The sequence below is a fragment of the Hypomesus nipponensis genome, chromosome 19, assembly GCF_054491055.1.
Source record: "Hypomesus nipponensis isolate SF chromosome 19, ASM5449105v1, whole genome shotgun sequence".
Lineage (NCBI taxonomy): Eukaryota > Metazoa > Chordata > Actinopteri > Osmeriformes > Osmeridae > Hypomesus > Hypomesus nipponensis.
This window is the reverse complement of record NC_140379.1, coordinates 4,020,132-4,034,742: the sequence shown is the minus strand read 5'-3', so window position 1 is coordinate 4,034,742 and position 14,611 is coordinate 4,020,132. Positions and strand designations below refer to the sequence as shown.

At 44.3% G+C, this 14,611-nt stretch overlaps 1 protein-coding gene and 1 long non-coding RNA gene across 4 annotated transcripts; one reads left to right on the top strand and one right to left on the bottom strand.

The window, feature by feature from the left end:
- Positions 1-1,646: 1,646 nt before the first annotated feature.
- Positions 1,647-14,047, bottom strand: tmod2 (tropomodulin 2). 3 transcript variants are annotated; one of them, XM_084682209.1, is made up of 10 exons: positions 13,900-14,047; positions 9,501-9,696; positions 8,969-9,125; positions 6,147-6,269; positions 5,610-5,684; positions 5,392-5,522; positions 5,184-5,291; positions 4,902-5,045; positions 4,646-4,790; positions 1,647-4,481 (listed from the first exon to the last, which is right to left on the bottom strand). In XM_084682209.1, exons 2-10 carry the CDS (start codon positions 9,624-9,626, stop codon positions 4,429-4,431), a joined length of 1,062 nt encoding a protein of 353 aa, XP_084538335.1. In that variant the 5' UTR covers positions 9,627-9,696; positions 13,900-14,047; the 3' UTR covers positions 1,647-4,428. The 3 variants fall into 3 exon arrangements, with proteins under 3 accessions (XP_084538335.1, XP_084538334.1, XP_084538336.1); XM_084682208.1 differs by having other exon boundaries at positions 13,866-14,015; XM_084682210.1 differs by having other exon boundaries at positions 1,647-3,912; positions 13,866-14,015.
- LOC146246604 (uncharacterized) lies at positions 4,427-7,335 on the top strand. Its single transcript, XR_014732252.1, has 4 exons — positions 4,427-4,832; positions 4,947-5,013; positions 5,129-5,234; positions 6,718-7,335. It is a non-coding gene; the product is annotated as an uncharacterized LOC146246604 (long non-coding RNA).
- Positions 14,048-14,611: the final 564 nt, after the last annotated feature.

Genomic DNA, 14,611 nt, shown 5'->3' with positions numbered 1-14,611 from the left:
GAACATGTGCTTCTGGAATCACAGGAGGGTGCTATTGAGCCACGTTTGAGACAGGATTTTCTCCAGTCCCCCCCCCCCCCCCCCCCCCACACACACACACACACAGTTTTCTAACTTCACATTTGTAAAGATAACCCCTCGTTTAAGATTGTGATATATTTGTGTCAATTTATACTTTTAAAAAGTTGGATTATGCTTGAGGGCATGAGTTTTGCACTGAAAAACACATTCATTAGATCTACTTTTATGTTAAATTACAAGATTGCATAGTTTTATTGCTCCGCTTTGCCATCACACATCTCACAATGCATAACGTGCTCACTTTGTTTTGTTTCTTTAGTTCTGACACTATTCTATCCTATAGGCTCTGGCTAATACTCCGATTTAAACGCATACCTTAGTGACCTCTCGTTCAGCTAACTGTGTTTTGGTTCAAACATATAAACACAGTTATCCCAAAAGAAGTCATGTTCGTGCAGCCACATGTCTGGGTGATTACGTCATCCGTTGATATGGATTCAAGTTCACCTTGAAATGTTATCTGCTCCGGTGGTGCAATCAGTTCAGTAGAATATGTACGCGCAGTACATATTCAAAAACCTTGCCACGGAGTTACACTATAATAGGCTATTGTATTAAATCAAGTGTTGCACGTGAATCACTACAATTGTGAAAAAGCAGTAAGTATTGCCATTATGACAAATGTGTCTCACGTATATTGAAAACAATGATAGTGAACAGGTACTTAATCCATTATTATATTAACTAGGCCTGATCAAGTCTAGCCGTCTCAAATTATCAGATGTCAGTCATAATACATCTCCAAGCGTTTCGGCTGCATTCATTGCGTTTTTGTGTGAAATCTGGTTCAACGAGTAGGTAGACTTTCTAACTAATCTTAAATAATCTAAAATCAGATCGGAGATTGTCTCATTCCTACTGGCAGTCGACCCAACAATGTTAGAAGGTTAATCTAGTCCACAGGAAACCGTTCAACTAAATTATTCTACTCGAATAAAGGTCCCAGAACATGACGATAAAGCCACTGATGACATCGATGGTGCTGTATGAGCTGGTTACCCTCTCACTTCTCAGGGAGTGGCAACGCATGAGTCATTCAGTTCCCCTCTGGCCGCTGTGAAGCGCAGCTCAGAAGCCGTAGGCAGCATTTGTAACAGCAGCGCTCGCCCCTGCAGTTCTGGCACTGTAACAAGGAAGGAACATTACGTCATCTCCTAAACAGAAACTAGATATATTTGGTTAAATAAACACACAACACCTGCAGAATCATTCTAACCATAAGGCCTGGCCTTATCAGTGCCTTTTGTTTAGATACTTGATAACTGGCCAAGTGTGAACACACCCAGTTTTGCAGTAACAATAGACAACCTTGCAAGAGTAATGGTCAGTTGCCTATAGAATGTACAAAGTTGGAGCCTTGTTGACTTAAAAAAAATACAGAATAGCATATTGTATATACTATATATAGTATATATCTTCTTTCACTGGTTTTGTATTGTCAACAACACAACATGAAACCCAATGTGCATCCTCTTTATGTACATCTGTTTTTCAGGAAACTACAAGTATCAATCCAAGAACTACAAACATGGCCAGAATACAGTCCAGAGTAAAGAGGCAGGATCGAGTATGCAAAAACATTTATTATTCAAGGACGTCTTATATTTAACAGTGCCTTTAGCAAGTTTTGTGGTTTAATAACAGTACATCTTATTTCCTCTTCTTTAGTTCAGACCTGGAGCGGAATGGTACAAAAATTCTCAACACTGGCTAATATTTAGCGGTCTTTTTCCGTGTGTGAAACTCTGAGATGGCCCTCTATCATAGTTATAATATTAATACACATCAAAAGACCACAATACCAGAGCAGAGCAAAATTCTGGCGGTTTTACGCACCAGGAAAGCTTCATAACGGAATAACGACACATCACAAGAGGATTTAAGAGAAAAAGCATGATAATATACAGTTAGTCCCACAGCCTTGCTTAGCCAGACTATCGAGTTAGCTTTTATTTATTTTTTAAATCTAAACAGATCAAACAGAATGTAATGGCGTGTAATAATAACTTGACGTGATCTATATTACACCAAGTGTGCCGACATAGTTCTTATTACAGAGTGCTTATACACACAGTGTAACAGTCTTATTGGTCCAACTGTGCTTCTCTGCAGAAAACTAGTGTTCAAGAAAGTAAATCCAGTTGAGCACACTGTATGCCAATATTTTGGACCCTGCTTCAGAGCACTGAGTGTTTGTCTGTCTACATCAGACTAGTCTTTAACTTCTGAATTGGGAACAGATGTGGGTAACTCATTAAATTCATTTCTTGTGATTCATGAAGGGAGTTGTGGCATGTGTACACAAAAGTAAAATGTGCATACTGGTGCCTGCCTTTTCTTTTCCCCAACCATAAACAATTCATCTGAAAATCTTCCTAAACTGCCACACCGAAAGGAAAGACGTACTCGTCACGACACAGAGAGCGATGACACGGTGCACGTGAAATGTGCAAATAACCCATTGGTGTTCTCCTTTAAGTCTGTCAGCAAACGACTTTAATATGTAAAGGAACTGAACTTAAAATGTTCAGTATATATACTCAAATGCTGCATATGTTAGTCTTTGGCATGGTTCAGTACAAGAGAAGCCCAGTGGTTAAGCTGGTCAATACCTCCTCAACGTGAGAGCAGTCGAAGTACAAATCCACTCTCTCTCAACCCCCCCATTTTTTTTAAACGTTATCCCTTTTACCAATAACAAAGAAAATGAACCGTTGGAAAACCAAAGTCTGTCTGAACCAAATCATAACAGCTGCAGTTGACAGAAAAACAAGTATTAAGACTTTAAAATTGTGTGCATTTCTGCTAAGTGTGTCGTTCCTACATTGTGTTAATATCTATACCACAGAGCTAACAGACTGCCAGTGCTGCATCTTCCTTCATGCCACCGCAGTTTTAAAACCAGCACCTGATTTAGCATTGGACAAAGCTGCATGCCATCAAGAAGCTAACAGCCAGTTGGGCCAACTGTCATCTCTATGCCAACAGCTAGCCCTTAGAACTGGGTTGTCCACCTCCAACGATGTTGCTGCCTAGTCAGATTCCAGGCCAGTAGGCTGCATACTCAGAAATGACATACTCGACAGACGGCTCTACATTAGTGGACTACCTTACAGTCTCATAGTGCTCTCCAATGCTAAACAAGACTAGTTTGACCTCTAACCGCAACACTGCAAGTCATGCTAAAGACCAGTGGACAGACATGAGCAGCAGCTCCAATTTATCCAGCCCAGGAAGTTAAACAAAAGACTTGTTCGTTCTACGGAGTTCTATATTTAGCCATATATGAAGCATAAGGCCCTACAATCTTTAAAACATTTTTTTTTTACAGTAGATGTTATAGCAAAAACTACGTGTTTAGTTCACGGTTACATGTGTATCCTTCTGTGAATGGTTACTTGGTTCTGTACACATATGTTTGTCCTGTTCATCATGCTCAAAGTATAGTAAAAAAAAAAAAGATAAGATAAGGGGAAAAAAAAAAGGAAAGAATAGTTGTATAGAAGCTCAAAGAAAAAGAGCAGCTGGAATGAGCTGACAAAAAACAATAACAAAAAGGTTTACAGTTGTAATTGTAACATGACAATATCATAATAATAATAATAAGAATGTATGGGAGAGGGCATTTCCAGTTATTTCCCTTCTTCTCAAATGTTGGTTCTGGTTGAGGGCGCCTTGCTCCGTGGTTTGGCACAAGACAAAGGTTCCACACGTGAGATGAGACCAGGGGATTGGCTGAAAGTATTCCACATGGTGAGATGAGACGACAGGATTGGCTGAGAGAGGATCGGCTCCATCCTTACAAGTCCCCCTCTACTCGCCTCTTGCGCACTGCAGGAGAGAGTGCATGAGTGAGAAAAGGGGGGGAAAGGGAGACTCTAAATCCTTGACACACAAAACCATCTCAATCCTGTTAATCGTGTCCAAAACAGCAATGTGAACCTGCTTCACACCCTTCAGACCCATTCTAATGCAGTTAGTGCAAGTGCAGGAACACATCCAAACTGTTGGGAGTTAACACCACTCAAGTGCATCCAAGGAAACCTAGCACCAAACACACATCCGACCTGTGATACTACGTTCTGAGGAACCTCGGAGCTCAGAGAGAGACACAGAGAGAGACACAGAGAGAGAGACAGAGAGAGACACAGAGAGAGAGACACAGAGAGAGACACAGAGAGAGAGACACAGAGAGAGAGACACAGAGAGAGACACAGAGAGAGACACAGAGAGAGACACAGAGAGAGACACAGAGAGAGACACAGAGAGAGACACAGAGAGAGAGACACAGAGAGAGACATAGAATCTGAGGCCTTGGCTGGGTAGTCACATGGCCAGTGTGGAGAGCTAGCCCGGTTGAACACTCCACCAGCCGGTGTAACAGAAGAAGAAGGCCACAGCTTCAGAATGGAAGCAGACAGAGAGTGGGGTCAAGGGAAGAAAGGAATAGCCAGATATGTAATACAAAAAAAAAAAACACCCAAAGCTGAGTGGATTTGCCACAGAAACGACCTGTAGATTGGAGAACAGGATGAGCAAGGCTTTCATGGAGAGCGTGTCTCACCCAGATCGTTGTTCTTGGTGATGGCTCCAGCGGCCCTAGATCGTGGTCCTTGCTGGGTGAAATGGTAGCCAAACTTCACTATGCTATGGTTCTCCTCTAACATCTTAGCGATCTCCATCTCTACCGTTGTACCCAACTGCTGCCTCTGAGGGGGGGAAAAACGACACCGGTCAAGATCTGCCCAGAGGTCAGTCTGTGCATGGGTGTGTGCCTGCATGCTTGTGAATGTGTGTGAGGGTGTGTGTGTGTGTGTTACCTGGTTGTCTATCTTGATCTCTATGAGTGTGTCGTTATCTCTCAGGGCGTCCACCAAGGCCTGCACGCCGGCTCCAGTGATGAAGTTGGACTCGAGGTTCAGACACCGCAAGGTCTTGTTCCTCCTCAACATCTCACTGAAGGCCTGGAGGGGGAAGAGGTAGTCTGTTAGCTCTTGGTTGAGATAACCTTCCTTCAACACAAAGCATCTGTCTCTCCACGTTCCAGATAACCTCAACGGAACAGAGAACGGAACAGAGAGAACGGAACAGAGAGAACACACCACAGCGATGGGGTCGTTACTCCTGGTGGCCGCCAGACTAAACTTCTTGACGTGAGTGTTGTTTTCCATAGCCTTGGCAAAGTCCTTCAGTGTGGGAATGGGAATGTTCTGGAGAGAAAAACGAACAAACAAAAAAACAGGAAAGAGTCATATCACAGCTGTTGGACCCAAGAGTCACACGGTTCTGAAAAGGTGTGCGTTTGCGTACCTTGATGTTGTTGAGGTTAACATCCGTTAGAGAGCTGTCGTCGCTCTTTATCCTCTGCAGGGTGTCTTCAACGTTAGTGGGGTTGGGGGGCTCGTCGAACACCGGGTTCATCTTCTCTCCTTTGATCACATCTGGAAGGCGTTCAACCACAACCAGCAGTTACAACACTGGAGCTACCTCAGAGATGTTGCATCGAGCGACTCGAGTTGTGCACTCACTGTTGAATCCCTCTTTGCTGCTGGTCCCATCGTATGTCTGAGTGCTGGTCACCAGTGTGTGTACCCCAAGGATTGCTGTAACCAGAGCGCACACACACACAGAAGACGAGTCATGTGTTTGTTTGTGTGTGACATGGACGGATTAGGGATGCACATAAATCTCAACCAGACGCATCTCTCCACGAGTCATTCACTGCTGGGGAACAAAAGCGTCCTCGGGAGACAAAAGCAGGAGACAGGCTATCCTTCTGCAGAGTAAGCTCTCTCACGCTCCACACACACACACACACACACACCTCCAAAGCCATGGGAATGAAACACAGAGAGTGAGAAGAGCTAGTGTTCTCCTGCCCCCGGAGAGAGAGAGAGAGAGGACAGTTGGAGGAGACACACTCACAAAACACCCGGTGTGGGTGTCACTGTGGCTGCTTTAGAAACACAGACAATCTGTTTGAAGACGTAAACTGTTACCTTTCTCTCCATTTATGCCCCCTCCCCACACCCACATCCCTTTCCCGAGGCCCCCCCCCCCCTCACCTGCTAGGTCACACAGCTCAGTGTCTGTGGCGCTGGACAGGGCTTCCTCTAGTTCCGGGTCGAGGGTTGTGACTTCCTCTGAGCGCATCTCCGAGGTCTTCTGCTTGGGAACAAACGCTTTACCTGCAGAGAGAAAGACGTAGTAAGACAGCAGCAGCCGCAGGATGTGTGTTTATAAAGCGGTGCTTCTACTGACACATTGCACAGGTTAGCTAGAGTTAGCCAGCTTGGCTTGTTTTTTCTCAGTACCGTTTTGTCACAGTACAAACTATTTGCTAGTGATTCTTGGGAATAATTGACTGACATATGCTGCCTTGTTTGGACCTCTTTCCAGTCTTCCATCTGATTATTCTCTCCTCCTCTCTCTCTCTCTCTCTCTCTCTCCCTCTCTCTCTCCTCCCCCTCTCTCTCTCCCCCTCTCTCTCTCCCCCTCTCTCTCTCTCCCCCTCTCTCTCTCTCCCCCTCTCTCCCTCCTCCATCTGAGAATGTCACTTTGCCTTCCGATCCCCTGAAGTTTCAAAAGACAACAGCTCCTGATGTGTCCACATCTCTCTCTGTCCCTGTGTTTCAGTCTGACGGCCCCAGGGGGCATGGTTGTGGTAGCCCACACAGCGAGAGGTAAGACCGAAGGAAGTCGTGGAATAAAGAATAGAGTGGAAACCACACCAGCGCTGCTGGGCCGCAGACCAGCAACTTCCTTTACAGCACGCCTTCCTCTCTTCCCAGTCCACACATACCCTTGACCAATCTTAATGGCCCCCAACCCGACCCCCAGTTCAGACTGCATGTTCCCCACCCGCCTCACACAGAAAAAAAAAAAAACTGTTTTCATCAACTTCCGTCCCCTCAGTATGTCCCACTGCTCTCTCTTTTCTCTGTCTCCCTTCCTCTGCTCCTCTCTCTCCCTCGTCTCTCTCCATCACCCTCTTTCTCCCCCTCTGACCCTCTCTCTTCATCGCACTCTTTCTCCTCTGACCCTCTCCCCCCCCCCTTCCCCGTCAGCCAGAACACTCAAACAGTGCTCTTCTCTAAGAGCCTTGGCACTTCCGTAAAGCTTGTGAACAGTAAATACAGCCATTACCCTGCATCCTGTGGAAATCCCTCAAGACTAAACTGCCTAGGAATTACCCAGAATACACAGTCACATTTCATGTCAGGGGAATAAAGAAAGTTGCAAAATAAAGAATAAATAGTGTCAAATGTTTTTTTTTTTAGCTTGCCAGATCATGAGTGGTTCATATCATCCTTAAACAGCAGAAAGTGTAAATCCAAGCTGAGGACAAGCAGAGCACTCGAGGTAAAGGCTACATTTAGAAACTTAAGTGAAAAGAAGCATGACTGAGAAAGAGAGCCGGAGCGAGAGAGAGAAAAAACCCTGGGTTGAGCCATGACAACGCCCATGACAACAGAGGCTTTCAGCAACTCCTAACCCAATGAAAAGTTTCAAAAGGGCACTGTTTATCCAATCATATTTATGTCTCCTTTTTTTACAAGCAATGGTACAGAGGGCTTCACTTATGCCCACAAAACAACACCTAAAACCAAACTAAACTCTCAAAGTCAGGTCTGACAGAGTAGGCAACCAGCCAAGCTTCACCCATGGTATAAACAGCCGAGTAGACCTCAACTAACTTCACCCATTGAGTAACACCAGATGACAAAATAAAATATACACACTCATCTTTAACTGTACCGCAAATTTACCAGAGAATACCATGGGATCTACACTCATCTGACCTTGGTGTGAACTGAAAACGCCTATCTTAACTAAATTGACTTTCTATCACCGCAGAATTTACCATGCTGAAGAGGTTTACACAAGTCTAACCAAGGCTGGATTAGCAGTTGAGGAGTGTGGCTCAAACTATTTATCAGTAGTGGCCAGTAGTAATACAAATAAATAATCTTGTACATTCCACAAAACCACCACTGTGATTTGTGGTTCCCAAGTTCTAAAATATACAGACGCTACCAGATTCCTGCTGAAAAAAATGTGTAATGACCAGAGATCCTCTTCAATGTGTTTGTATCTCTCGGGACTAAGATGTCTTGAGTTCTATAACCGGGTCTCTGTTTCCACCCAGCTGTGTTTCAAAAAGAATCACAGCAGAAATTGTTTTTTAAACCACTTTTGACACGTCAGTGTTTCTCCCAGGATTTAGTCAGACTATGGGGAGGTGAACCTCTGACCTTCGAGGGTCCGGGGGCTTGCTCCCCCAGAAGAAGATTTGACAATTTTTTTGTTAAATGCATCAATCGGGTAAACTTTGAGAGAAAAATTGAGACGCAGGACAAATGACACTATGGCTGGCCGCCACCATTTAGGTAATTAAAGGGAAACACTGCTTCACGTCACAAAGGAAATGTCAACCGATTTATCAGGAGGCCGATTAATCGGGCCGATAAATGCTCTTTCAAAACCCTCGAATAACAGCTGGATGAATGTGAAGAGTCTCCAAATCATTTTCTTTATAACAGGGTCGGCCTGTGCTAGCGTTGTACACGCTGTGCTAGTGCTGTATGTTCTGTGCTAGTGCTGTATGTAATGTGTGTAACTGAGAGCCAAGCTGGATGAATAAGTGAACAACTTGACATCTGTAGCGTCCTCCCCCTCCCTCTATATCTCTCCCTCTCTCCCCCTTCCTTCTTTCAGTCTGAAATCCAATCCTCACCTAGAATACAACACACAACTGATACTTATCATCAATGATACCCAAACTGAGAGCACAAACAGCTACACCCTGTTCCCACCGTACTGCCCAACTGTCGGCTCCCTGGGTGAGCACACACCTACACACACACCTACACACACACACACACACCTTTTCTCTCGCCGGTGAAGGGGAGGATATCCTCTCGGTCCTTGTACTCCAGCGCCTCCTTCTCCAGGTAGTTGAGGAGGCGCTCTCTGTTGAACGTCCCGGTTGTTTGCTTGTTGGTCTGATCCTTCTGGCGCATACTGGCTGGCAGGAGGGCATTCTGGGATGGGAGACGCACCATTCATTACTTAGTACTGCTTCTCGTAAAAAAACAGACGTATGACTTTCACCCAAGCAATACAAATAGGAGGGAGACAGAAGGGGAAGCCTGGACAGGACAGGACTTCCATCTGTCTAAAACACTGCTCACGAATGAACACTTGGTCGTGTGAACGTTTAGCAGGAGAGGGTTGAGTTTGAGGTTGAATGCTGTGTCTTCATTCACTGGCATATGTCCAACTGTCTACCACCATCCCGCTCCTCCTCCCTCCTGCTCCTTCCCTCATCCTGCTAGACCTCCCTCTTTCTCCCCCCCCCATCCCTTCCCCTCCCCTTTCTCTCCTCCACATCCTGCTCCACCTCCTCCAACCCCCACCTCAGGATCCATCTCCTCTAGGGCCGTCTCCAGCTGTTTGAGTTCCTCCTCGGAGAGCTTGTTGAGGATCTCATCCTCGTCGATCTCCTTGTACTTGTCCAGGTCTTTCTTGAAGGACAGCGCCATGGTCCCGTCTGAAGACGCAGCTGCAGGGCTCAGTCTCTCAGGCTCAGGGTGCACGGACAGGGGGGGCCACCTGCCAACACACACACAGGACAGACAGAGACACAAGAGAGACAAGCACGTTACGTTTTGGTCCGTAACGTGATTGCTATGTCATGTATTTCCGACAAGACGATTTCCTTTTTACAGTCTGAGACATGGAGGCTTTAGGTCACAGCTATGGTTGTAAATAGGACAGTACACACACACACACACACACACACACAGTCATCCACAGCTGGGACAAGAGAGGGCCTTTCTCAGAGGTCAGAGCCTGTTTCGTGAGGTGGCAGACAGATTGAGTTTGACAAATATTTGCGCAATTCAATTGACAGCTCTAGACAGATGAATAGGATTACCAACAGGATCGAAGCAATGTTCTGTAAAGCGAGTCGTCAGACGCATGTGTGATTAAGTGTCACCTGTCAGAAGGCAGGACAAAAGGACCTAACCCGGTCCTGCACTGTAATTCAAACAAGCGCCCTCATAGACTCCAGATTCTCCAGCTGAGCACTACACATGATCTCCACTCTGTGGACACACAGACACAGTGTGCGTTTTTTCTTTTTATGTTGTATTCTGTGGCACTGTTTCTTCAAGCATTTTGCTGTAAAATGAGACTCCTTCAGCCGCAGAGAATATTTCCAATGTGAGTGAACTTCAAGTACAACCCCCCCCCCCCCCCAATGAACAAAGTTGATTGGTTGGTGGAGAGCATCATGCGATGGGAATGCTTTAGTACCGCAGGGCAGGACTGGTCTGGATTAAGGGAATGATGAACGGGGAACCAAAGAGAACCTGGGAGAAAAATTGCACGAGTGCACACGACCTCAGACAGGGCCAATGGTTCACCCTTCAGGAAGACAACAACTTTCAAGCACACAGCCAAGACCGAGGCAGGATCAAACCCCTCAGGATCTGGGTCTTTGTTCCACAGCCCGCCCTCTCCGGACTCTGATCCACTGGGTTGTTTCCTATCTGCTCGTCCTCCATTACACCCTCTAAGTCATAAACCCACAGTAATATGCTAACACACTAATCCAATGGTCATAACACAACCTTGATGGGGGGATGACATAAATAAGTATGTAAAGGTCAGTCTTGATGGTAGTAATATGATACTAATGGTGATTACAGACTCGTTATTGCAAACTAAATCAGAGCAGGGAATCTGTCCTGAGTAGTGGAGGCACATTCCGTCTAGACTGATGATACTATGGGGGAAAAACTCTCATAACATTCAAGCAGTAAATGTACAAGGATAATAATGGTGTTATTGAATGTTCCTCCGCTTTTAGACGTATTTAATTAATGACTGACAAATATAATCAGATAAATCCATAGTAATCAAGGTCAATACTTTCCAAATTCAAAGTTACATTTGCAAGTATGAATGTCGCAAGTTGCATCAAACTTCTGACGGTTGTGATTGGCCCGTCACTTTTCATGTCGGGGGGAAATCTGTTTGAATGAAAGGGTGGCCAGACAATTCACCAGAGCAAATAAACATGAGCTGCGATTCGTCTGGGTCCCAGGCTAGTACTGTAATGCGGTGGGGCTAACATCAGCCCCTAAACAAACGTGGAGAAAGGTTTGAATGCCACTGGATATCAGAACATTATTGCCAATCGGGGGCATGGTTTCATGGCAGTATTGCTGCATAATGCATTTGCTAATGGAGTTCTTCAGCAGAGTAATGCTCCATAACCTCAAGGCTAGAACAGTCCAGGGATGGTTCCACAAACATGACAGTGGATTCAGCTCACTGCAGTGGCCTTATCCAGTCACAAGGTCTCAATTGAATTTCTATTTGGAGTGTGGAAAACTTCCAGCACCTTGTCCAGGCCTTGACAAAATTTAAATCCACTGATTTTGGTAATGCTATTGCCTTGACAGGAGTAATAAGAGCATGCAAACACAGTAAGGATGGTGGGGGATGGAGGTTAAGACAAGAGTATCTTAATGTATGGCCGAGTCAATGCCTTTCTCCTTTTCCAAACCGCTAATCCTCCAACACAACAGATGGCCACGGGCCAGTAATAACAGCGGACTGATACTCTTATTCACTTTGTCTGCTATACTGGTCCAGACACACCCATAACAAACGCATACACTCGCTAATCAGCACACACCTTCAGAGGCTGAAGTCATATTAGCTGGCACCATAAAAGGCTTTTTTGCTAACAATAAGCAAAAACGAAGGCATTAAGTCTCAGGATAAAGTGAGGTGACGGTGTTGTGAGGACTCTTACACTTTGCAAAAGTAAGAAAGATTTCATTTGATTCTTCAAAAAAAGACTGCAACTCGTCTCGCACAACTACACGTCCTACGACAGGCACCGCCAGACTCCGTTTACACCATAACAAAATGACACGCTTCCATTTCAAGCATGCGTCCAAAGATGTTAGCTGGTAGGCGTTGGCCTAAATCTTCTCCAGTCCTGTCTGAACAATTGAAAGGGGGAGATATTGAGAATAGTCATTACTTTACTACACAACAGGACCCATGAGTGTAGGCTATACTTAGAATGTCCTAACTCTGCAATCCCACGAGACAGACGCCTACACCCCCCCCTTCTTCCGTCTTCTCTCCTATTCTTTTTCCTTCTATTATGTAATTATCTTCCTCTCTCTATGACATTTGTACATGTGATTCTCTTTCACTCCATCCCCCCTCCGTTTTGTCTCTCCTCTCCTGGCATGCGGGACTCCCAGTGTGGTTGGGGAAGGACAGAGAATGATGGAAAACAGATGGAGGTGGAGGGGGGGAATAAGAAAGAAAAACCTAATGTTGGTAACATACAATTCTTTACCCATACTTTTTAAAGGGATTGCTTAATAAGTTTGACTAAGGAGCGTTTGAGTGCACTGTTGCATAACACTTAAAACAATAAAATTAGTCTAGCTGTTGACAGGCTAGGCTACAACCGGGAGGCTGTCTCCCCCCCCCCCCCCCTCTATCCGACAGAGAGCCTATGTAATGAGGTTGGAATTTGAGGAGTGCCTCTTCCTTATTCTATTTCAACAAGGCTCACACCAGTAAACAACATAAGTGATCCTCACACGCACTCGAAAGGATGATGACATGTCATGTACCTTGCGGATTTCACAGTTCACTGAGGCCTGAGCAGTCTCTGTCCTGATAAAACAGTTAATTATCATAACGCACAGTGAGTTGATGCGACATACAACCGCACTGCCTGAAACGTAAAGTCAGCAAATGTTCACCATCACACAGTGATTAAGCACTCCAGTGGAGATGGACATAAGAGACGTTTGTTTAGCTAACAATAAGCTACCAACCTTTCAAGTCTGTCTTGAAATCTGACACAAAGTTCATATTGAGACATTTCCACTTCACGTCTGAAGGCTGGGCCACACCCTTCATTCAGAAGAACAGTAGAACATTACTTGAAATGCCCTCCTTCCTATAAACAAAAACCGCGGTGTATACCAGTGATATAAGCATTCTGAGACAGGAGTTGTTTAAGTCAATAATATGCAATGTATTTGCCAACAGAAACGATTTTAATCACTCACAAACTATCGATACTTCGTAAAAAAAGATGCCTGGTGCAAGCGTTTTCTAAATATAGCGAATTATATTATATATCATGTACTTAACCTAATTGTGATCATCTCCATCTTCATAGACTAACTGTAGTAGAATTTACTGAACCCGTTGGAACATGACAACCATTGATTCTCTAGTAGTATAAATGTAGCTTACAGTTAAATTTAACAGGTATTTGACTAATATGTCAAGTATAAAAGAAACATTCATTTGGTGTTAAAGTGACACAGCCGGGGTAAGGCCGCGAACAATATAAGAACAGTGATGATATGATATATAAATTAGAATGACTAAATCTAATCAGCCTGATTACATTGGAAACAACGTCAGCTAAGGAACTAGCTGCTAGCAAGCTAATTCTCCCTTCGTCGCTACCCAAACCGTATTAAAACAATTGTAACCAGATATGTAGAATAAAACCCAACAGTTGGCTTAATATGTTCTGATACTTATGTGGCTAGACAAGACAAGTAAGACTAGTCAGGCTATCTATTCGACCCAAAATGACAAAACGAGGGTGTGCTAATGTTGCTAGCTAGCTAACTGGTTGGATATATGGACGCGCTGTAACATCATCAACAGTAAGTGGGCAAAACACATTCCCTCAAACATATTTGGAGTCATCGTACCTGAAGCTATTGCGGCAAGGCAACTTCAACTCACACTATATTCCGGAAGGCGTTGTCAAATTACTCTGTATTCGAGAAAGGATACGATGGCTCTACGGCTGCTTACTTTCTCATCTGAAGGGCGGTACACGGGAAAAGTGGGGGCAAACCAGTGTACGCCCATCAGACAGTCCAGTTCCACAAATGAGAGAATGGCTTTTCCAAAGCAAACCAATGAGCCAACGTCATTACAATAAGTCCCACCTAACCAATGAAATAACCAACCAGAACAGTTACGATATGGGAGGCAATCAGGAGTTCATGGATGGAGGATGGCGGTTCATATTTGTTTTAGTTGGCACAATAGCCAGATGTATAATCTAGCCCTCTAAATATACGCTCATAACGTATCTGTGATAAGGCTAATGATAAAAGTGTTGGAAATGCATGACTGAACTTTCTTGATTTTACTATTCTAGTACAAGCAAACTATAAAGTCACAATCAAAGCTAGAGATGAAAGAGGATTAGAGGTTTCTGTTACATTAAAACATAGTTGCAGATATGAAAAAAGTTAACTACTTTTAATTAAGAAATTGTAGTGGACCACCAAGAGACATAAGTCCTTTTGGACCATGGTTTTAAAAAATGGATATCGAAAGGTGGAAGGGTCGGTGTCTAAGTGTAGTTTCTGCCAAACGATATATTTCAATAGCTTTTATCGTCCTCTAATGCCAACAATATGTAGTGTTTTTAATGAGTATACAT